This window comes from Rhinopithecus bieti, unplaced genomic scaffold (assembly GCF_001698545.2).
Source record: "Rhinopithecus bieti isolate Rb0 unplaced genomic scaffold, ASM169854v2 scaffold_6935, whole genome shotgun sequence".
Lineage (NCBI taxonomy): Eukaryota > Metazoa > Chordata > Mammalia > Primates > Cercopithecidae > Rhinopithecus > Rhinopithecus bieti.
The window spans coordinates 207,813-231,450 of record NW_016805255.1 but is presented as its reverse complement, the minus strand read 5'-3'; the positions used below and the strand labels follow the sequence as shown (position 1 = coordinate 231,450).

The 23,638-nt window shown below is 56.0% G+C and overlaps 2 protein-coding genes across 14 annotated transcripts in view; both read left to right on the top strand.

Moving 5' to 3' along the window:
* The window catches only part of FAM178B (family with sequence similarity 178 member B), a 115,650-nt gene extending 98,284 nt beyond the window's left edge, over positions 1–17,366 (top strand). For 10 of the 12 annotated variants that reach the window (XM_017871832.1, XM_017871831.1, XM_017871830.1 and 7 more), the window contains 3 exons: positions 14,815–14,892; positions 15,268–15,420; positions 16,995–17,366. In XM_017871832.1, coding sequence (XP_017727321.1) covers positions 14,815–14,892; positions 15,268–15,420; positions 16,995–17,027 — 264 coding nt within the window. In that variant the 3' untranslated portion in view covers positions 17,028–17,366. Of the gene's footprint in view, positions 1–9,572; positions 9,678–14,814; positions 14,893–15,267; positions 15,421–16,994 lie in introns of those variants that run through there. The other 2 variants (XR_001885535.1, XM_017871833.1) reach the window with 2 other exon arrangements.
* Positions 17,367–22,861: 5,495 nt separating this feature from the next.
* The window catches only part of SEMA4C (semaphorin 4C), an 11,078-nt gene continuing 10,301 nt past the window's right edge, over positions 22,862–23,638 (top strand). For both annotated transcript variants that reach the window (XM_017871827.1, XM_017871826.1), the window contains exon 1: positions 22,862–23,429. The gene's annotated coding sequence lies outside the window, so the exon portion shown is untranslated. The remainder of the gene's footprint in view (positions 23,430–23,638) is intronic.

The following is a 23,638-nucleotide window of genomic DNA, read 5'->3' as shown; positions in this document are numbered from 1 at the left end:
TTTTTTGAGACGGAGTCTCACTCTGTCGCCCAGGCTGGAGTGCAGTGGCCGGATCTCAGCTCACTGCAAGCTCCGCCTCTCGGGTTTACACCATTCTCCTGTCTCAGCCTCCCGAGTAGCTGGGACCACAAGCGCCCGCCACCTCATCCGGCTATTTTTTAATATTTTTTAGTAGAGACGGGGTTTCACCGTCTTAGCCAGGATGGTCTCAATCTCCTGACCTTGTGATCCGCCCGTCTTGGCCTCCCAAAGTGCTGGGATTACAGGCTTGAGCCACCGCGCCCGGCCGGATGCCTTTTCTTTAGAGGACTATTCTCACATACCTAAAGGAGGTTTGAAAGCCTCCCCCTGGTCGGCCTCCACACTGGAAATGACCTGTTTGGCCTGAAAACATGGAGGCACTGTGCAGCTCGGCAGAGCCCCAAAAGGGTAGTGTGCACTGGTCCAGGGCAGTGGAGGGGCAGGCGAGGCCCAGGCAGCTCTCAGAAGGCCTTCGCTGCAGCCCGAGACCACCTCAGACCACCTCTGCTGCGCTCCCCTACACCTCTGCCTCTGAGTGAGGGAACCCCGGGCAGAGGAGGATGCGCCGGCACAGAAGTGTGAAACAGGCCCCTGGGCTGGGTTCTGTCCCCTGGGCTGGGCGCTGTTCTGACTGGGAGGGGCCAGGTGGGGCAGGTGACTGGGCTCCACGCCCACCCCAACCGACTGACTCTTCATTAGGCCTCAGCATGTTTCATCTTCAAAGAGGTGAGATGGGCCACTCAGCAGCCAAAAACAGCAGCAGCGGCATCCACCCTGTTTTATAAGGAGTGGTGGTCTGAGCCTTTCATGCCCAGAGCTCAAAGTCTTTGCCTTTTCATTTCCCTTCAGTGCAGTGGGGAAACTGAGGCCAGAGTAAGGTTGACCTGAGGCGGCCCAGCCTGGAGGAAATGCCTGCTTTCCCAGCCTTGGGGCAGCTGAACTGAGCCTCTGCCTTTTGACTCCCGCCCATCCCCCCCCAGGCCCTCTCACTCCTGTCTGGGAGATTTCCTGCCCTGTGCGGCTGGGTCACAGCCTTCCTCCAGCCCTGCAAATAAACACTCCTGCCCAGCTTCTTCCCCACCTCCTCTCGCTGCCTCAGGCCTTGGCCCAGCCTTTCCCTCTGGGAAGAGGCTGGGAGAGCTACTGTTGGTGTCCAGGGCCCGACTTTCTCTCCTCCCTGACCCCTTGGCAAGTAGAGTTGTCCCTTTGCTCGCCCCGTGTCCAGCTCGACTGTGAGACAGCCGGCGTCTCAGCACCGTGTCCCACGTTTGGCACCGGATGGACAAATGAATGAATCTAGTTTTCATTCCTTTGTCCTTCTCTGAACTCCTGTCTTCCATTCTCTTCTGGCATTCGCTCTCCTGCCCCCATTCTAGAAACCTGCTGCCTCCTGCACGCCACCTGACCAGCCTCTGCGTGGTGGTCCCCTTGTCTCTTTTTTTTTTGAGATGGAGTCTCGCTCTGTCGCCCAGGCTGGAGTGCAATAGCCGGATCTCAGCTCACTGCAAGCTCCGCCTCCCAGGTTCACGCCATTCTCCTGCCTCAGCCTCCCGAGTAGCTGGGACTACAGGCGCCGCCACCTCGCCCGGCTAGTTTTTTGTATTTTTTAGTAGAGACAGGGTTTCACCGTGTTAGCCAGGATGGTCTCGATCTCCTGACCTCGTGATCCGCCCGTCTCGGCCTCCCAAAGTGCTGGGATTACAGGCTTGAGCCACCGCGCCCGGCCGGTCCCCTTGTCTCTTAAGGTCTTCGTATCATTAAGTCCACAAGAGCTTATAGCCTGGCCTTCTCCTGCAGGAGGCCCTGGACTAAAGAAGTGTTACCTGCGTGTGGCAGAACCAGTCCCAGCACATCGTTTGTAATTATAAGCTAGTGAGGTCCTGCCTGGGAAAGCACCAGGTACTTCAGCAAAGGAAGCCATGAGCTCCTGCTGCAGCTGTGCATGGGGGTCAGGAACTGGAGAGAGTCAGCAGCCGCATAGATGCCTGCCCTGGCCGTGTGTCCTGGCTTTGACCACAGAGTCTCAGCTGAGCAGGCAGAGCTTATACGGACTATAAGAGCTTCTGTGGACTATCCCGCTTAGTGAGCTGATAACATTTTTAGCATTTTGAAGAGCTTCTGGATAAAGAAAACAAAGCCGAGCCCCTTTGGGTTATCTTTGGCCATGTGCATGCCTGGTTTGAGCTGGGCTTTATTCCCAGAGAAGAATGAACATCTGGTTCGGAGTGATGCTTGGGGGTCTGGTACAGCCATGTGAGAGGCATGGGGCCTTTTTGGCCTACAGAGGTGGCAGAGGATGTTTTCCTGTAGGAGAGTTAACACAGGAGAGTTTAATACTTAGAGTCGGCCTCCAAGTGCTCCCTTTGGCCCATGGATACTGATTTGCCCTGATTGCCTTCCCAGGCCAGCAAGGGAGATTGTCCTTCTGGCCGCAGGCAGAAAAATATTATGTAACTTGACTCAGTTTGCCACTGTCTCTCCAAGCTACCAACTGAGCCCACCAACCCAGAACCAGGGTCTTCTTGGGGCAGTTTGTTTCCTTGTAGCTGACTTGTATAAGCCATATCTGGCCAGGTGCTGTCTGGTGTGTTCTGTCCAGCTTTAGGGTTCAGGATCATGAAGGTCATAGCCTATTCACTTTTTTTTTTTTTTTTTTTTTTGAAACAGGGCCTGTCTCATTCTGTTGCTCAGGCTGGAATACAGTGGTACCATCAGGGCTCACAGCAGCCTCGCCTTCTCAGGCTCAATAGATCCTCCCACCTCAGCCTCCCAAGTAGCTGGGACAGGCATGTGCTACCACACCGGGCTATTTATTTATTTATTTATTTATATCGATTGATTGATTGAGATGGAGTCTCACTCTGTCGCCTAGGCTGGCGGGCAGTGACCAGATCTCGGCTCACTGCAACCTCCACCTTCCAGGTTCAAGTGATTCTCCTGCCTGAGACTCCCAAGTATTTGAGATTACAGGCACCTGCCACCATGCCCAGCTAATTTTTGTATTTTTAGTAGAGATGGGTTTTTGCCACGTTTGCCAGGCTGGTCTCGAACTCCTGACCTCAGGTGATCTGCCCACCTCAGTCTCCCAAACTGCTAGCATTACAGGCGTGAGCCACCATGCCCGGCCCATTTTTAATTTTTTAATTTTTTATTTTTTACTTTATTATTATTATTATTATTATTTTTTGAGACGGAGTCTCGCTCTGTTGCCCAGGCTGGAGTGCAGTGGTATGATCTCGGCTCACTGCAAGCTCCACCTCCTGGGTTCACGCCATTCTCCTGCCTCAGCCTCCCGAGTAGCTGGGACTACAGGTGCCCACCACCGCACCCAGCTAATTTTTTTGTATTTTTAGTAGAGACGGGGTTTCATCGTGTTAGCCAGGATGGTCTCCATCTCCTGACCTCGTGATCCGCCCGTCTCGGCCTCCCAAAGTGCTGGGATTAAAGGCGTGAGCCACTGCGCCCGGCCCAATTTTTATTTTTTTTTTATAGAGACGGGCTTTCGCCACGTTGCTCAGGCTGGTCTCAAACTCCTGAGCTCAAGCAGTCCTCCCACCTCAGCCTCCCAAAGTGCTGGGATTATAGACGTGAGCCATCTCAATGGGCCTCAATTCACTACCATCGAGATTATTGATATTTTGGCTGTGTTAAAACCTGCTATTGCATGTTATACTTTTCCTTACCACACTTACTGTTTCTTGCTTTTCTTTTTGCTCTACTGATGCTTTATTTATTTATTTATTTATTTTTTAGAGAGAGAGGCTTGATCTGTCACCCAGGCTGGAGTGCGATGTTGCGATCTTGGTTCACTGCAACCTCCACCTCCCAGGTTCAGGCGATCCTCCTGCCTCAGCCTTCCAATTAGCTGGGATTACAGATGCCCACCATCATACCCAGCTAATTTTTGCATTTTTAGTAGAGACGGGGTTTCACCATGTTGGCCAGGCTGGTCTCAAACTCCTGACCTCAGGTGATCCACCTGCCTCGGCCTCCCACAGTGCTGGGATGACAGGCGTGAGTCACCGTGCCCGGCCTACTGATGTTCTATTGATGAAGTTTTGTAATTCTGTTTTTCCCCTCAGGGATTGGGGAGGTATCTAGTACCAGGATCTTTATGGTGGGATGGAAGTTTTTGCCTGGTTGGTGAAATCTGGGGACTGTGAGGTTGTGAAGTATTTTTCGTTGCATGGAAAGAAAACTAAGGACCACAGAGGGGGAGGTCCCAGAGCTGGGGCAGAGTCGAGGCAGCAGGAGCCTGGTCTCATCTCCCCATCTGCCCCCGGCATGTCCTGCTCCAGCAAGATGGTGTCCTCAGTGGATAACAGCTAAGGGGCAGTCTGTAGGTTCTGCACCTGTGATGGTCCCTGCGGGGGGCACCACCCAGATCAAGGCCCCCGACTGAGTGCAAGTGGCTCTAGTCAGCTTCCCCGAGGTGCACAACACTTATGGTCCCCAGCTCCTGCTCCGGAGGCCTGGGGGTGTGTGGTGGTTTGTTTATTGGACAAGGGCATTGGTACAGAATGGAGTTGTTGGCGAGGGGCGGGGAGGATGGGTGTGCTCCAGGGCTTGGTGATGCTCTGGGATAAACTCAGCCCAGCTGTGCCGACTCCACTGCACTCAGGCTATTTCTGAGTAGCTCTGCTCATGTTCTGCAGAGAGCGGGGCCTCTGCTGTGTGTTTGTGCATAAGTGCGTGCTGTGCACATCTCCTGTATATCCTTGTGGTGTGGCGCGTGTGTTGATCGAGTTGGGAAACAAGTTTTACTGCTTCCCTCCTGCTGCTGCAACTGCAGTTGTCTGTCCCTGTGCTGGGTGACCCTGCCAAGAGCCGCCTTAATGGGAGGTTGTGGTGGAGAAAGGCCTGGCTCTCACTGCAGGGCTGGGCAGCGAGGGGGCTACTGCCCTCTGGCAGCTGTGTGCTTGCCTCTGCCCTCTCTTGCTGGCATGCTCAACTCCAGCAATGGGACATGTGTTCCCTTGGGCACAGGCCACTTACCCTCTGTACCCCTGAAAGGCACATGGAGGCTCTTTCCCCATTCCCCCCATGCGGTCTGCCTTCCCACCTGGAATTGTCTGTCTCTTACTGCCCCACTGGGCTGGGGACCTTGGTTAGGCCAAGGTCAGGAGGGTTGGGAGGAAACGGACTGGTTTTGAGGAACAGAAAATGGATATTCAGAACTTGTGAGTTCCTCTCCTGTCTAATCTGTGGCTGGTTCTGTCTTACTTCCTCCAAAGTTCAGAACATCAGACATATTTTAAAATAAACCTCAAAGAGATGGCCTCTGGGAAGCTGACCCTCCAGGAGAGGGGGACCTCGACAGATGTGGGGACAGGCCAGTACCTCTGGGCATCCCAAGGCCAGGCAGGGCCCAGGTTCAGGCTAGCTTTGTTTGGGTCCCAGAAATTCTGGTTTCTTTACAAGTGTATGAACAGGCTTGAAGTGACAGAGTTAAGCTGCGGAGGCAGGCTTGCATTCTTCAGCCAGCTTTTGCTCCGGGCCTTGGCAGCACCGGGGCCTGCTCCCTGCCCCACCCCAGCCAGGCTCCATCCTCGTGGAGACCCTTTGAGGCCTCTCTCCCTAGGCAAGTGACTCACCAGCTTCCAGCCTCACACTCTAACTGGGTCTCCTCATCCTTTAACTCTTCCTGGACAACCCTGTGGATTATCTTCCTCTCGTTCTAACTTAGGAAAATAGACTCTAGTGCCTGTCACATCATATGAAACTGCCAGCCAGAGCCTCCACCAGCTGGCCCAGTGCGCGGCTTTGCTGCCACACATTATGTGCGACGTTTGAATCCAAGCGGTGATGGTCTCCCAGAAACGCTCTGTTCTCAGCACCGTGTCTTAGCTCCTGCTGTCCCTCCTTCCTGCGGAGCCCAGACTGTCTCTCCTGTCCTTGGATTGCTGCAGGCATGGCTCAAGCCATGGCTTGTTTACATGTTGCTTCACATACTTGAACAGCTACCTTTTAGGGTCAACCCAGAGTCTCACCTCAACCACAACCCTCATGGCTCCCCCTGAAATGCCTCACCCTGTCCAGGTACAGTGGTTCATACCTGTAATTTCAGTGCTTTTAGAGGCTGAGGCAGGAGGATCATCTGAAGCTAGGCGTTCATAGACCACCCTGCACAACATAGCGAGACCCTATCTCTGCAAAAGTGTTTTTTTTAAATGAGCCAGGTAGCCGGGCGCGGTGGCTCCTGCCTGTAATCCCAGCACTTTGAGAGGCCGAGGCAGGCGGATCACCTGAGGTCAGGAGTTTGAGACCAGCGTCAACGTGGAGAAACCCCGTCTCTACTAAAAATACAAAATTAGCCGGGCATGGTGGTGCATGCCTGTAATCCCAGCTACTGGGGAGGCTGAGGCAGGAGAATTGCTTGAACCTGGGAGGCAGAGGTTGCAGTGAGCCGAGATCACGCCATTGCACTCCAGCCTGGGTAACGAGCGAAACTCCATCTCAAACAAACAAAAAAATGAGCCAGGTGTGGTGTTAACAGGGCATAATGGCACATGCCTATGGTCCTAGCTACTTGGGAGGATGGCTTGAGCCCAGGAGTTTTAGGCTGCAGTGTTTGAGGCTCCCAGCTGTGCAGCAAAGAGGGCCAGGCACAGTGGGGAAGGTCCCTTACACGCCATCCTCAGTCTGCAGGAACAGCTGCCAGGATAACCACAGCCTTCTCAAGTGCTCTCTGCGCACCACCTTTTCTGTCCCTTCTTCCCTGTCTTTGCCAGGACTTTTTAGTGACGGAAACACAAACACAAATCCTGGAAAGCCCTGGGACGGTTCGTCAGGCTTAGAGGGACCTAAACAGTGTCAGAAAACCTCCGTGTCACACCCTCCTCCTCCAGGCTCTGGCCCTTGGCGCCTTCCCAGGCAGGCTCTCCCCTCCTCCAGGCTCAACGGCCTTGTCTCAGCAGCCCTAGGCAAGTGACTCATCAGCTTCAAACCTGACACTCTACCTGGGTCTCCTCATCCTTTAACTCTTCCTGGACGAGAAAGAGCTCCCGCCTTCGAACCGTAACCAGAGTGGCGCCTCATTGGTTTGGTTTGGGTCCAGTGCCCATCTCTAAGCCAATCACAATGGCAAGCTCACATACAGTGAATGGCCAGCCTGGGACTCACGTCCACCCCTTGAGTCAGAGCTGGAGTCACCACCATGGAACAGTTTGGTCTGAGTGTAGGGGACAGGAGGCTGGGACACTCTTACAAAGGAAGGGAAAGGACCAGACCCCTGGACGTTTACAGCATCCCTGTGGTTCAGTCACGGGCAGTGGCCTTGTGCTCTGGTGTTGCTGGGAAGTATAAGGAGGGCAGTCCCAGGCTCTGGCCAGACATGCCAACACCCCAGAGACAATTCAGTAAGTGAAAAAGTGAAAGGCAAGAAGGGGAAGCCATGGGAAAACCATTGCTCTGTCAGGGTGGTTATGCAATGTCTTGGCTGGTGTCAGTGACCCCCTCCTGCACCCTGCACACTCACACGCACACCGACACGTGTGCATTGATGTACACGTGTACAGGCGTGAACTCTTACACACAGGCACCGAGAATCTTGTCCCTCTCTGGGCAGTCTGCAGAGCTAGGTTTTCTGGTCCAGATCTCCCTGGTGTAAAGGTCTCTGGTCCTAGCTGGAGGAGCAGGAAGACCCCGCCCGTCCCTGCCTGTCATCTCCCTGACCCCCACCAGCAGGAAGCCAGAGAGGAAGGTGGACTGGGTGGGAGCCCTCCGACCTCCAGCAAGGACTTGCCTCCAGTGCCTTGGCTCCTGCCACCAGCCTCTGACGGAGGAATGGGGAGATGCCCTGAGATAACCTCCCCACCGCGGGTCTGCAGGAATCCGGAGCGCTCAGCCTTCCATCTCTTTCCCTCCCCAGCCCCATGCACCATGGCCTCCACATTCCCTCGCTGTCCTCAGTACCACGAGCAGGAGCCAGGGATGCTCAGGGCCCAGGCCCCAGCTAGGGATAGAACTTAAGAGATCCCCGCTGTGAAGACTCAGATCTCTGAACTCACTCTCCGGGAAGCCGGAGGTGCAGGCGAGAGCTCCTGTTCTGAGGGCGTGAAGGGTGTGGGCACGTGCTCTGCCCCGAGTCCTCTGCAGCCTAGAAAGAGACACCCACCTGTCTGCCCAGCAGGGCCCGAAAGCAAACTCCATTCAGTGGCCATTCACTGCAGCAGAGCTGGAAGTCCTGCCTGTTGAGCTGCTGCCAGCCCATCTCCCGTCACCCTAAATGGGTCTCATCCCTGCTCCGCGTTTGGGGGCCGTGTTTGGGTCATCCCCACCCCATGCCCTGGCAGGCACTTTCACTGACAGGATTGGGTGTCTTGCCTGGCAGGACCCACCGGTGACGTCTGCTCTCTAGCCAAGATGTCTGCTCTCTGGCCTCTTGACCCTGTGTCTTCTGGGACCCTAGGTTAGGAAGAGTTCTTAGGTCACCGCCTCATTTCCTAGCGGTCGGTCATATGTCTTCATTTCTTCCTCACTAGGACTTATGACCGGTGACCTGTCCTGGTCAGAGTCACTTCCCAAGTCGGCTTGCCTTTGGGAACAGAGCTTTCGATACCGCTCTCTGCTTCCTTCTTTAGTGTCTGCCAAAGCCAAGGGTCGGGGGTGCAACCTTGGAGCGGAAGCTGCCTGGGCAAGGGGAAGAGGCTGTGCGGTTTGCTCATGGGACAGGGAAGACATGGCAGCCTCGTCCTGGTGGCCAGTGCCACCCTGCAGGGGCTCAGAAGGCATGTACCTAGAAAAATGCATCCCCTTTTGCCTGGTGTCCTAGTGGACACACCAGTCGCCTAAGCTCTGGCTCTGTCCTCAGACTGAGGCTCTTGGCCTGGGGCCTGAGTAGCCCTGCCTCGGATTACTCATGATTCATTGTTGTTGTGCCCAACCTGTGTGGATACCTAGACTGTGCCCCGGGGGCCCAGGCTGCAAAGGGCATTCCTCCTTCACCCTGGGGGAATAGCCTCAGCCTCGCCCTGTCCTCCCAGTAGGAGGCCCGTGGACCCTCGCTGTCTCCCAAGGAGGATGTCCACAGTGTGAATCCTCTTTAGAGACCCCACCACCACCCACGCACACATGGGGAGCTTGTCCTCCTGAAGGCTGAGAGCCCAGACATCTGCTCTTGGGCCAGACCTGCCCTTCCTGGACACAGGGTCGTGATCATCAGGGAACCTCCCCACGCCGCAGTTTCCGCATCTGCTGAAGGTGGGGTCCCAGACCCTGTCTGCGTGCCCTACTGGATCAGGATGCAGTAAAGTGGTAGGTACTATATAGGTTTAAATTGAACAAAAAAGGGGAAAAAAGGATTGTGACCCAGCCCCAGCCTCGGGTCTGAAAGGGCCCAGGGTAGACCAGCGCAGCTTCAGCCTTTCCCAGACTACGTTGGCTCTAGAGTCGATCTTCAGTCTGTGTGCTTGCACCTAAGTCCTGAGAGGACTCGTGTGGCAGTGATGACACCTAAGGCAGAATACTTCTCCTGGGCTGGGCTGGACTTTAGGCTCTTGAGATTGGGCTGAGAGCAGCCCAGCCAGGCTAGGATTAATGCATGTTCCCAGGCTACCACCACCCAGGGTCCATGAACATGGAAAGGAGAAAGCAAGGGGACCCCAGGCCGGAATCCCAGCGCCAGCAGACATCAGGGCCAGCTTCCTGAGTGAGAGGTAGGGACACCTGGGGGTGAGCCCCTGGGCCCCGCACCTGGCTGGGAGAGCCGTGCCCTCTGGGTCCATCTTTGTCCTTCCCAGCAGGTGTTTCTGGGTCAGCCTTGGTTCTCCCCGTAACACACACACACTGACTGCCCCAGAGCCTGGTTGGACCTGGTCCCTCAGGGTCCTCCTGTCAGAAACAGGTCTGCCTTCCCCACCCAGTCTGGCAGCCTCCAGGAGAGGGCTGGATTTGAGACTTGCCCAGGGTTAAGACTGGATTCTTGGTCATGACCTGAGAGGGGAGAAAGGTTTTATGTTCTGGCCAGAGCGAGTGGCTTCCTGGGAGAGCCTCTGCATCCTCCTTTCCTGCCCTCCTTCAGCGTAAATAGCTCAGGCCACAGCCCACTCCCTTGGCATTGGCTAGAGGGGAATTTTCTAAAGGATGAAGTTACTGGGAAATGTCCACCCATTTTCCCTTTTGTCTATGACAAAAGCATTGCTAATGGCTCCTACTTGACTTGGGAGTCTTGGCTGGGGGAGCCTGGGGTCAGAACTAGCTGGACCAGAACTTGGAGATGCTGACCTCCCTTCCTCTGGTGACAGTCCCAGTCTGCTGTCTGCCGTCACTCAGCCTTGTCATTCCTTCCCCAGGGGGAGGGCACGGCCCCCTTGAAGGCTTTAGAGTCAGGAGTGAGGCATTCCTGCGTGGAACTTCTGAGAAGAGCCAGCCCACCAGACTCTGGGGAAAGACCCAGAAAACGGGAGCCGGGCTCTTGCTGGCAGCGGTGGCAGGGATGGGCCGGGCTTTTCTTGTCAGTATTGGGTCCAGGCATGCCCTCAGACTTTGCCTTTCCCCATGATGTTGACTGAGGTTTCCCGGGTCCCATTTCCCATCAGGGCTTCACAGCCTAACTGATGTGCCGTAGGGCAGGAGCTGGGTCCCATCTTCAGACAAGGTCCTAAGGCCTGGGCGAGTGTAGCCCCCAGCACCCAAGGAGGGCTAACCCTGAGGCCACAATGAAGTCCCCACCACACCAAGCAGTTCTAAGAGACCTGGAAGGGCCTCCCTCTGGCGTGTAGAAGGGCCACCTTGTGCTCCCAGAGGGAGAGGAAGCAGGTAAGGCAGGGATTGCAGCCTTGGCGCAGCCTTTCTCCCCTGCCTCGTGGAAGGGAAGATGAACCGTGCCTCTGTAGTGCCAGCCAGGACAGGAGCAGGCTTGCTAAGTTCAGGAATTGGTCACACTGCGAAGGAAGCAGGAAACGCAGCTCTCATACCTGGCCCTTACTTGTCTTGCTGGGAAGGGCCCCCTCACTCAGGCCTACCCCTGCCTGCCCTGCACCCCTCCCGTGCCTGCCCCTGCCAGGTTGGAGGGAAGGGGAGCTCAGGGAGCCAGCAGTGCATCACCAGCAAGCCAGCTGGGCTGGGCGACTTGCGTGTCCACAGCCGCTGGCGGTTTAGATAGGGAGACTCGGGGTCTGCCTGTTCCTGGCCACAGAGTCCCCAGTTTCCGCTGAGCTTTTGTTCCTCTGACCTTCACACAGAGAGAGGGGCCTGGTGGGAGGGTGGGGACACCATGCCCGTTGTCTGGACAGGATCAGACTCTCTCTTACCTCTTTGCAACTCTGAGACCAAGAGTCCTGGGGAAATGCAGGGAGGAGATGGAAGTGTTGGCACTTCCTATGCCAATAATGAAGGCTGCTTTTCAAAATCTCTACTGGGAACCCAGCTTCAGCCAGGCCCCCAGAAATGTCCCAAGGGAGGGCATCTGCACAGCCACCAAGCTCCTTAAATTGGGTCAACGTCTTCCTTCCAGGAAGCACCCTCAAATGCAAGGAAGACATGCACCCAGCCTCCAGGCAGTGTGGCAGGTTCAGCTTTTTCCCTTTGGAAAACACAGCTGATATTAATGTGGTTAACAGGGCTTTTCTCTAGGACTGCAGTTTCTTACTCACTGTCCACCCAAACACTGGGAATAGTTTTTCTGGGATTCCCCTCCCCCCTCCCTGCCCCCTGCAGATTCAATTATGGGAATCAGCATAAGAAACAAGTTGTGAAACCAGTAACTCTCCACTGCCTGGGGTAAGTCCACTGACGGATTTTTCCTCCCTGATACGCCTCCAGGGCATTCGTCAGATCTCAGACCCTCCCCACAACTCCTTCTAGGAGGGGAAGCTCTGCAGCCGGGCCTCCTCCGTACGGGGAGACTCCCCTGCGAGCCCATGGGTGGAGCGGGCCACTGAGCTGCGCCATCCGGGGCTGGGAGTGTTGACGACTAAAAGGTCTGAGAGGGACAGGCCCCCTTTCGCCCCTCCCAGGCCCACACAGTCTCCCCTGCAGACCCCAGGGTGCCTTCCCCAGCCATTCTCAGTGATGTCCCTGATACCCTTTGGATGTTGTCTTTGGCATCCCCTGCCACCTCTCATCATTCGCTTGCCCTCTCAGAGAGGGGCCTCAGCTTTTTTTTTTTTTTGAGACCAGTTCTTGCTCTATTGCCCAGGCTGGAGTGCAGTAGCACAGTTATAACTCACTACAGCCTCAACCTCCCAGGCTCAAGTGATCCGCCCGCCTCAGCCTCCCAAGTAGCTGGGACTACAGGTGACCATGCTGGATAACTTTTTGGTTTTGTTTTTTGTAGAGACGGGGTCTCGCTGTGTTGCCCAGGCTGGTCTCCAACTCCTGCACCACAGCTTCCCAGAGTGCTGGGATTATGGGCATAAACCACCTCACCCAGCCTGGGTCTCAGCTTCTTTTCACGGCCAAGTCCCGCTCCCATGCCTCACACCCACCCCAAACCCAGTTAGGCTCAGTCAGTTACAGTTGGCAGTATCTTGTTTAAAAAAGTTTTAAACCAACTTTCATTGTATTCTCACCGTATGAGTATCCACGTTGTAGAGAAATAATCTTAAAAAAGGAAAAAGAAAAGATAAGGATACCCTGTAATCCTTTCTCCCAGAGAGAACTCGTTTTCCTACTACCTAGTACATTCCAGCACACCAGTGTGGCCACATTCTCTCACCTGCCTCCCCCAGGCACCCCCAGCCTGTCCTCACAACTCTGCCCCCAGGTCACCCCACTCCCATGCACCTGTACCGGCCTCTGGTTCTGGAACCGCCCTCAGGGTCTGTCATCAGCTCTCCTCTGCCTGCACAGGGCCATCTTTGCCTCAACTCCTACTGTTCCTTTGAGGCTCACTTTAGCTTAGTCACTTCCTGAAAGCTCTAAGTTGTACTCCCCCATACCCAAAAACCCCAGAAGGGCCCTTTCTCCTTTTGGTCTGTGCAGAAGCAGAGGTATGTTATTTCTTGACCAAACGGTTGCTCTCCTGAAGTATCTTTCTCCCTCTAATGCCTGAGTGTCTCATGTCGCCGTGTCTCAGTCAAGGTATAGTGTCTGGCACGCAGGCCCAGACTTGCTTTATGACAAGGGACGGTGAGCTGTTGCAGGACTGCAAAGGCTGGACAGAGTCCCAAAGGCAAGGCCAGGTTGGAGGGAAGGGGAGCTCAGGGAGCCAGCAGTGCATCACCAGCAGGCCAGCTGGGTCAGGTGACTGGGGCATCCACAGGCTGCTGCAGGGACCCGGCAGGCAGAGGGAGCTAAGCTTCAGAGAGGTTGGGTCTTCCCCGCCCCACGGCAGCTCTCCTGGAGGCATGCCTCAGTTTCCCCCACCATGTCTTCGCTGCCTGCCATGTGCAGGGCCACGTGGTCAGCCTGTGGAGTCAGACCCCCCGTGGGCCTTCACCGTTGTGTTGAACAGGCTGGGTCCCAGGCAGAGTGGGTGCCGCTGGTGGGAGCCCCAGGTGGCCTTTGACCTCAGGATTTTGCACTGGTATTTGGTTTTTTTGTTGTTGTTGTTGTTGTTTTTTGAGACGGGGTCTCGCTCTGTCGCCCAGGCTGGAGTGCAGTGGTGCGATCTTGGCTCACTGCAAGCTCCACCTCCCGGGTTCACACCATTCTCCTGCCTCAGCCTCCAGAGCAGCTGGGACTACAGGCGCCCGCCACCACACCTGGCTACCTCCTCGGCCTCCCAGAGTGCTGGGATTACAGGCGTGAGCCACCGTGCCCAGGCCCACTCCTGGGCCTGTGCAAAGAAGCGATAGCCATTGCTGAGGCACTGCCTGGCGCCCTGGGAGGGCAGGGTGATAAGGTCAGGGGAAGCCGGGGCACAGGGGCCATGGGCTGGTTCTGAGCTCCAGCCCATTGTCACCTGCCGGCATCTCTAGAGCTCACCTCTCCCACCCCTGCTTGTCCGCGGGGCTGGTCATTTGCCACCTCCTGATCCTAGACATGAGAGCTGAGAGGACAAGGCGGCAGGGGCCTCTGAGTGGAGGGCGTGCCTGCGGGCAGCAGCTGGGAGTCCAGAGCAGGCTATGTCCCTCCTGGAGCCTCACACCCTGGGACACTCCCCATGACTCGGTTTCTCCAAATGGCAAGCACGTAGCCCATAAGCGAATGGGCACTAAGAGAGTCCGGGGGTGCCTCAAGATCAGATTGTTCTCAGGCCAGATGGAGCAGGCCTGCATCCTGTTTTCACTGCTTGAGAGTGTGCAGTTGGCAGGAATGAGGATGGAGGCGAGGTGTGCAGACACTCAGCCAAAACCATTGGCTCCCGTCTCTCCACCTGCCTCCGCGGGTCAGTAAGGAGACTGTCTAGGCAGGCTACACCCATGTTGGTGCCAGTGGCATTCTGCCAAGGGGTAAGCCGAGTCCAGGAGCCATGGGCCACATCCTCCCCAGAGGGGGATCCCTTTGCTGTTTGCACAGAGGCACCCTGGCCTCAGTACCTATGGATAAGGGTGGCCCAGGGAACAGAGACTGCAGAGGTCAGAGTGGATAGGCTCCTCTCCTCAGAAGGTGTCCTCTGTTGCCCCAGCACAAGGCTGGGGGACAGTGTATGTTTCTGGATGGCTGACTCCATTTTCTAGAGGAAGGGAGGTTGGCACCTCATCAGAGGGCAGGCTGGGAGTGCCTGCTAGGGAATCACAGGTTCAAGTGAGTGCGGGCCCAGAGCCTGGCTCACCCAGGGCCCCTTGAAGATGCCTCCCTGGAAACTGTCGCTGAACGCCTAGGGGTGGAGTGAGCCCCCGCCCTGGCCTGCCATGCTGCCCTGGTGGAGTTAGAGAAGCAGCAGCTCCCCCTGTGCTCTCCCTCCAGGCCTGCTACCTGTGCCACAGCCTTCTGATGCTGGCCGGGGTGGTTGTCAACTGCCGAGACATCACTCCAGACCAGTGGGTGAGTCTCCCAAGGGCCGGGGTTGGGGTGGGGGTGCCCAGCTGTGTCTTCGCCCCCAAGCAGCGTGGGGTTGACTGGGATGGCCATGCCCAGCCCACTGTTAGGAACTGCAGAGAGTGGGAGGCTGAGAGAAGCCAGCCTGGGAGAGCCAGGGCCTCTTCCTCCCGACAGTGCCCCACCAGCCGAGCCATTCCCAAGGGACACTGACCCAAGCCCTAGCAGTTGTGCTGGCCCCATTCTCCTTTTCCTGCTCAGCTCCTGAACAATCATTCAAATGTGCCCCGTCCTTTCTCTGAATTTGTTCTCCTCCTGCCCTGCTTTGGATGTGCCTGGCTCATGCTACACTTGCCTCTCGGCCTCCCTCCGCCTCCGCAGGGCGACCTGCAGCTGCTGTGCATGCAGTTGGATCGCCACATCAGCGCGCAGATCCGGGAGAGCCCTCAGGCCACGCACCACACCATGCTCAAGGACCTGGCTACCCAGACCTACATCCGCTGGCAGGAGCTGCTGACCCACTGCCAGCCCCAGGTGGTGCCCCCTGCAGCCCCCAGACCTGGGGAGGGGCAGGAAGTGGTCAGGCAGGGCTGGCCAGAGCCACCAGCGCATCCACCCTCGCTGCAGCTGCTGAGCTCCTGGCAGGGACATGGGTGGAGCGGGCATGTGGGGGAAGGGTGGGGACGCCTTGAGGGGCCTTCATCATTCTTATCAAGAATCCAGTGTCAAAGGCTGGGCATGGTGGCTCACGCCTGTAACCCCAGCACTTTGGGAGACTGAGGCGGGAGGATCGCAAGGTCAGGAGACCAGCTTGGCCAACATGGTGAAACCCGTCTCTACCAAAGATACAAAAGATTAGCCGGGCGTGGTGGCGGGTGCCTGTAATCCCAGCTACTCTGGAGGCTGAGGCGGGAGAAATCGCTTGAACCCAGGAGGCAGAGGTTGCAGTGAGCCCAGATTGTGCCATTGCAACCCAGCCTGGGCGACAGGGCGAGACTCCATCTCAAAAAAAAAAAAGTGCCCAGGGTGGGTGCGGAGGGAAGGGGACACAGAGAAGCGCAGTCCTCAGGAAATGCAAAGAAAAGTTGCCCTGGAGAGGGAAAAGTCTGGACCCAGAGTGCCAGTCTGTCATGAGCAGTGCCAGGAAGGGGCCCCAGCTGTTCACCTTCTGCCCACTTGTGCTGTGGGCCTGAGGCTGGCCTCCTGCTATGTTAGGAGGAAGGCTCCCAAGCTGCCTGGGTCCTCTCCACTACACCCCCTACCCCCGCCGAGTTTTCTCAGAGCTTGTAGGTGTGATATTCACAGCTCGTGTTTCTTGAATGAGGATCCGTTTCTCTAAGAACCCACACAACCCCCATGAGGCAGGTGTTACCAGGAGCCCATTTTACAGAGGAGCAGACTAACCAGAGGCCCTGAGAGGGCCGATGGCTTACCCCAATGATGCAGGCAGCTTGTGTGAATGTCAGAATCAGGGCATGAGCCAGCCTGACTCCCAAGCCTCCAACCTAACCAACTTCAGCCCCTGTGCTGGTGCCCTCCCTTCCAGCCCCATCTCTCCAAGCAGCACCCTGCTGGGCCAGCTCGGGGTCTCCCTGCCTGAGCCCCCAGTCCTGTGTGGAGGGGCACAGGACCTGGTGAGGACCACCTCCCACCCCACCACCAGTGTCCCTCCACTCCTAGCCTGCCTCTTCTTGATTCCTCTCTCGTCCTTACCCCATAACCTCTGACTTAGGGCTGACACATGGGCCACAGGCTGTGGTTTGGGTCTCAGATTTCGCCAAGTCTCTGAGAAGGCTAGAGAACAAACCTCACCCTCACTCCCCAAGGAACTAGATCTCACCAGCCTCTGGTGGGAGCAGCGTGCTTGTCACGAGGAGGAAAAGTGATTCAGGGCCTGGCAGAGGGGCCCTGGCAGACCACTTATAGAGTCACGTAGCCTGATGACCGCTGTGTCCTCGCGAGGACTGTGAACCCAGGCATCCTGCTTACTCGGCCCCTGGCATGAGCCTGCAGCGGGTGCTGAATGGACACCGCCAGCCCAGGGAGCTGCAGGGCAGTAGGCAACACTGGGCCCAGGCCCTCATAGCCTGCTTTTCTCCTCGCTGCAGGCCCAGTACTTCAGCCCCTGGAAAGAAGTCTAAAGGAGCAGGGCCAGGGCAGCCCAGGGCTCCCGGCTCCAGCAGGAAGTGAACAGGCTCAGGGAACTGGAGGAAGCGAGGCATCAAGGCCAAAGGAGGCCACATGCTGACCAGCCTGATGAAGCAAGAACCTGCCTCTGCCACCACCCCGACCCCTCTCCTCTCAGCAACGGATGGGCTTCTCTGCCTCGCCCACCCCTCAGCCCCCCTCCCAGCCATCTCCTCTTCCCTAAGGCCTCTGTCTCCATAGCTCTGGTTTCCCTGGGACTTAGTCCTCCCCACCCTCCTTCCTCTCTCTCCCTGTCACTAATGTGAGGTTTCTTTGTGCACATTAAAGTCAGCATCAGTGGTTTAGAACACTTCTTTCAGTCCCTGTCCTGGGGGCTCATGCCAGCGTCCAGTCTCCTGATGTTCCTGCCTGTGTTTCGCTGGGTTCTCAGCTCGACAGTTACAGCACTGGGGCCCAGGCCCAGGCCCTGCCTGTAGCAGAGGGCTGTCTGCAAGTCCCCGGGGAGGGGCAGTGCTCCCAACAGCCCACTGTGGCCTAAAAGCTGTCAGAAACCCAGGAACGGGACGTTTGTTTGGACCCAGTGTGGGACCACTCCCCATTCCCCGCCCCTGCTGAGGAGGTGGCACAGAGTGAGATGTGGATCAGGGCTGTAATTACACTTAATTCCATTTAGTGCTGAGCTCTGAAATCAACTCCTCAGCCTCAGGAGTGGGGGCGGTTCAGAAGCCACTTCCAGATGCTGCTTTTGCTTTTCCTCCGACTTGCCCCAGATGAGTTCATGGGACCTGATCCCTAATAGGGTCCTAGGTAGTTTTGACCTGAACCCCTTGAGGAGTGAGCGGCCCTTTGAGCTCCAGGATACCGCTGGAGATCTATTTTGCCCACTCCTCCAACCCTGAGAATCCACATTTAGTCCCTGGCCCCTCCTGACCCTTCCTGGATTTGGGTGGGGTTTTGCAGGTGACACAAGAGGTAGCTGGGCAGTGGCAGAGGACTGCCCCTGCCACACTGGACTGTGTCCACTCCTCAACTCACCCCTGGCTGTTTGCTGACTCCCATGGCGGCTGCGTACAACTCTTCTGCTTTTATGCGTCCCTCTCTTTGGCTTTCATGCACAGGGATAGGGAGGGCAGGCTAACTAGGAGAGAGATTCCCCCAGAATAAAGGACTTTCAGGCCAAGTGGCTCAACGTGCAGACCCCAAGTGGAGTTCACTAGTTCTGGGGCTGTTTCAGACAGACAGCTGCCTCACTCACTGCATCCCAGAATGCTAGGAGCTGGAGGCATCTATTCAGGGGCACGGGCACACGCACAGCACAGTACTGGATACCACACAGGACGCCTTTCTGCCTAGCAGCCTTTGCCAAATGAGAGGTGGAAGAAACCCTCGACCAGGGTGACTTAGATGCCAGGTGACCTCCGTGAGAGTTCTGGTTTCTGTTCCCGGCTGTGTCACATGCCCCCATGGCCCGGGCACCACCGAAGCCCAGGCAGCATCAGGTCAACCTCAGATCCTCCAATGAGCGAGCAGGGACTCTGGTGAGCCAGCCTCCTTCACCCGCCTTCGGGGCTGCCCTGCTCCACACGGCATGCACTGACAGTTCGTCTGTAACTATTCACTTTTCTTTGGAAACCTGGAAATCACCTTTGAAATTTCCCTTCTTTGTTCCTACTGCCAAGGGCAAAGAGGAAGTAGGGAGGCCTGAGAGGCTAAACGGGAGTTTCCAGTTCGTGAAGGTGGCCCTACCTGGCTCTGAGAAGGAGCTGAGCTGTCCAGCAGCATTGATAACTGGAGCCTTCCTCCCCAGTCCTGGCTCTTATCCAGTGTCCCCTCCTCTCCTGCTCCCCAAACATACTCATCCCCAAGATAGAAATAGATACCAAGGGGAGAGGAGGTGTCGGTGACAACTCAGTCCCTCCAGAGACCTGGCTGTAACCCGAGCAGAGGTGTGCACTGTGAGGTCGCCCAAGGGCGTATGCTGTCCCCTGGGGTATGTAATGGGCCCTCTCTGGGACTGGCTGGGAGCTGGCCATATCTTCTAAAACTAGTCTGGGATCAGTTGGAGACTCAGCCTCCCCAAGGTCCAGATTTTCACAGTGGTACTGGCAATAGGACCATTTGCCCTCCACATCTTTGACTTTTCCAGATCCCTAAGCCCTTGGGAAAAGGCTGGGGGATATCCTGATAGGAGCCACTGGAAAATCCGCATCCGGGGCTGTGATGACAGATGTTTTCCTGCTTCCTTTTGGTCCTGGTGACAGGGAGGGGCTGGGAAGGGAAAGGCGTCCCAGGTGGGCCGCTTTGATAACTCTCCTTTGGAGGAAGTAGGGAGGGAGAGTTCTTTTCCTATGCCTATGTCCCCAGTCACCTCGGTCCCCAGGCGCTCAGACCCTTGAAGGGTAGCTGACCCAAGCTTTCTCACTTCCCCATCTGGGGGGTGACAGCAGTCCTGGCTGCTTTGCAAATCCACCAGGCAGCATTCACCAGAGAACCCAGTATCCACCCCGGGCCTCCCTCCGGCTGCCTCAGGAGAGCTGGCAGGCGAGTAGCTCAAATGAAGGGCAGTGTGGCCCACAACCAACATCAAGAGATGGGGAAGGGGACTTGCTTTTCAGGAAAGACTCCTAGGTCGTCTCTAGGGGCTGGCCTGAGCTGCTAGGTGATCTCTGAAGACCCTTGAGAGGCATTTAGCAAAATTTCAGTCTTTCCTTGACCACAAGCAGTTGTCACTGCCTGAGTCCCAAAGCGTGGATACCTTCCATAGAATATGCTAGGCCCTAGGGAGACTAGCCAGGTACATGCACCTCCCCATACCCCCAGTACATGTATTAGTAATTTTTGTCTTAATTGAAGACCCAGAAATTCTTTTATTCTGTCAGTTGTACTTTCATTTAGAAGTATGAATCATGGCCGGGCACGGTGGCTCAAGCCTGTAATCCCAGCACTTTGGGAGGCCGAGACGGGGCGATCACAAGTCAGGAGATCCGAAGACCATCCTGGCTAACATGGTGAAAAACCCGTCTCTACTAAAAAAATACAAAAAAAACTAGCTCTGGACTCGTGCGGCGCCGTAGTCCAGCTTACATCGGCGAGCTGGGCAGGAGAATGTGGGTGGGAACCCGGGAAGCGGAGCTTGCGGTGAGCTGAGATCTGGCACTGCACTCCAGCCCGGGCACAGAGCGAGGACTCGTCTCAGAAAAAAAAAAAAAAAAAAAAAAAAAAAAAAAAAAAAAAAAAAAGTATGAATCATGAGCAAGTAGCCATGCAGGAAACTGTATCCTCTGCCCACCCCCACAGAAAGGGCCAGTGCCAGAATGGACAGAATACAGCAGGAGGTGCCTGAAGGTGGAAAGGGGGAGGGAGCTGGGAGCTTCTTTGACTGTTTGGGAGGATAAGCACATGGAGTCTATTAGCTGGAGGCTTCTACATCCCTGGGCCTCCAGAACCCAAACGCCTGCTGCTGCCCTGCCAGTGAAACCAAACCGGTTGCCTTTTGAAACTTTCCACTGAGGCCACCTTGGAGTCAGAGCCAGCGAGCTCAGGTCTCTACCTGGCAACCTTCACACCTAGAGGTGGGGGTATGGGGGAGTAGTACTGAAGGTGAGGAAAAACAGCATGAAATGGAGCATTGTCAGGATAGATGGTGACTGTCGAAACACAGAATTGGGAATTCCAAGACCTGATTTAAAAATCTGACCTTGGCCGGGCACGGTGGCTCAAGCCTGTAATCCCAGCACTTTGGGAGGCCGAGACGGGCGGATCACGAGGTCAGGAGATAGAGACCATCCTGGCTAACACGGTGAAACCCCATTCTACTTAAAAAAAAAAAAATACAAAACTAGCCGGGCGAGGTGGCGGGCGCCTGTAGTCCCAGCTACTCGGGAGGCTGAGGCAGGAGAATGGCGTGAACCCAGGAGGCGGAGCTTGCAGTGAGCCGAAATCGCACCACAGTACTCCAGCCTGGGCGACAGAGCAAGACTCCGTCTCAAAAAAAAAAAAAAAAAAAAAAAATCTGACCTTTCCAGTCTGAGCAATATAGTGAGACCCTGTCCCGTGTGTGATGGCATGCACCTGTAGTCTTGGGAGGCTGACGTGGGAGGACCGCTTGAGCCCAGGAGCCCGAGGTTACATTGAGCCATGACTGTGCCACTGCACTCCAGACTGGGCAACAGAGCAAGACCCCATTTCTAAAAAAGAAATTCTGACCTGTTTATCTCCATGACTTGGGGCTAGTTGTTTAATCTTTTTGACTCATCTCCAAAAGGGGAGTAACAATACTTATTTTTTTATTTTGTCAAGGCAGGGTCTCGCTCTGCAGCCTGGAGTGCAGTGGCACAATCACGGCTCACTGCAGCCTCAACCTCCTGGGCTCAAGCAACCCTCCCACCTCAGCCTCCTGAGTAGCTGGGACTTACAGATGCATGACACCACGCCCCTCTAGTTTTTTTGTTTGTTTTTGAGACGGAGTCTCACTCCGTTGCCCAGGCAGGAGTGCAGTGGCGAAATCTCGGCTCGCTGCAAGCTCGGCCTCCAGGGTTCACGCCATTCTCCTGCCTCAGCCTCCCGAGTAGCTGGGACTACAGGCACCTGCCACCATGCCCAGCTAATTTTTTTGTATTTTTAGTACAGACGGAGTTTCACCATGTTAGCCAGGATGGTCTTGATCTCCTGACCTCGTGATCCGCCCGCCTTGGCCTCCCAAAGTGCTGGGATTACAGATGTGAGCCACTGCACACGGCCATGCCCCGCTATTTTTTTTTTTTTTAATTTGGGGCTGGGTGTAGTGGCTAACCCCTGTAATCTCAGCACTTTGGGAGCCCTAAGCGGGTTGACCACCTGAGGTCAGGAGTTTGAGACCAGCCTGACCAACACGGCGAAGTCCCATCTCTACTAAAAATACAGAAATTAGCTGGGCATGGTGGCACATGTCTGGTCAACAAGGTGAAAACCATCTCTACTAAAAATACAAAAATTAGCTGGGTGTGGCAGGCACCTGTAATCCCAGCTACTTGGGAGGCTGAGGCAGGAGAATCGCTCCTGAACCCAGGAGGTGGAGGTTGCAGTGAGCCGAGATCGTGCTACTGCACTCCAGCCTTGGTGACAGAGTGAGACTCTGTCTCAAAAAAAAAAAATAATTTCTTTTGTACAGACAGGGTCTCAGTATCTTGCTCTGGCTGGTCTTGAACTCCTGGGGTCAAGTGATCCTCCCGTCTCAGCCTTCCAAATTATTTACTTTTTAAAGGGTGGAGTAAGAAAATGTACATCAAGACAAGTTGCAAAAATCTAAAGCACAGAACACAAGTGAGGGCCCTTGTGTCTCAGTTTAACCCCCGATTGAATAGATAGGGGTCTCTAATCAACACGAGGGTGACACCTCTTCTCCCACCTTGTCAGCTGAAGCAGGAGGCCTTCCCTGCCCACCCCACTGTCATCATCTGCAGCATCTCCAAGGCCACAGCGTTTTTCTTTTTCCTAGTGGAAAAGAGCTGGGAAACGTGGCTTTGGCCAGCAAGGGAGAAGGGGCCTTTATGTGTACCAGCAAAGACCCGATTGTTACTGAAACCAAACTGGGCTGCTTTTCTCAGTTATCTGCACCACTCTTCTGGTCTCCACTTTTCAGATGCCAAGTTTTAACCCAGAACAAAAGCTGCTGTCGGACTGATTTATAATCCAGATGGGCTGACAGGGCCTGAAGTGTTCCTCCCCTCCAGGACTGCACCCTGGCTTAACGTTACCGCCAAACCTCAGGGCCTCAAGTCCCTTCACCTCTGCCTTTTGCCCCTAGCCAGGAGGTAGCATCTGTCTCCAGGTGCCCGTGGGGTGTCCTCCATGAGGACCACCTCTTCTAACCACCTGCCCAGCTCAGAGGACCAGCTGGCAGGAAGGACGCTGCACCGCCCATGAGGCCAGAGCTACAAGTTGTTTCTAGGAGTGGCTGTGGGCGGAGGCTGGTAGTTCTGAAGGTGGCGGTGGTTCTGCAGCGTGGCTCCCCCCCAGCCCCTTTCATCTGAACAGTAGGGCTCATGCCACTTGTTAATCAGCCTTCCAGTGGCACCAGGAGTCATTTTCTGGGGATAGGCGCTTTGCCCAACGCGTGAGAAGCAGGAGCAGACCCCTTCTGTTGATTGAAGAGTCTTCCTGGCTGGTGAAGCCCTTTCCAGACTTGAGGGCAGGGACCAGTGGTCCTCGGGGCCTAGAAGGAGGCAGAATTGGGGGCCAAAAGGCAGACCCCTCTGGTCCGCCCCAAGAGACGCCTCGGTTTCCCCAGCGTGCCTCTCCCGGATACTCGACTCGTCTTGGCTCGCCCGCGGTCGTTCCTGCAACTGCAGGGTCGGGAGTCCCTCTCCCCAGCCCAGCCCGCCGGGGGTCTTCGGGGGACACTTCGGAAAGACCGGGTGAGTGTGATTCCCCCGTGGCCATACCGGAGTCCCGCCCCCGCCCCACCTCCCTCCAGGCGCTGTGGCGCAGCCCGCGACTCCGAGCCCCGGGGCGGCCGGACACCCGGAAGGGTTGAGGGCCGGGCACCCGGAGGGGCGGAGGTCCGAGCCCCCGGGCGGAGAGCGGGCGGGTCCGCAGGTCGCTGCGGGTCGCAGCCCCCTCCCGA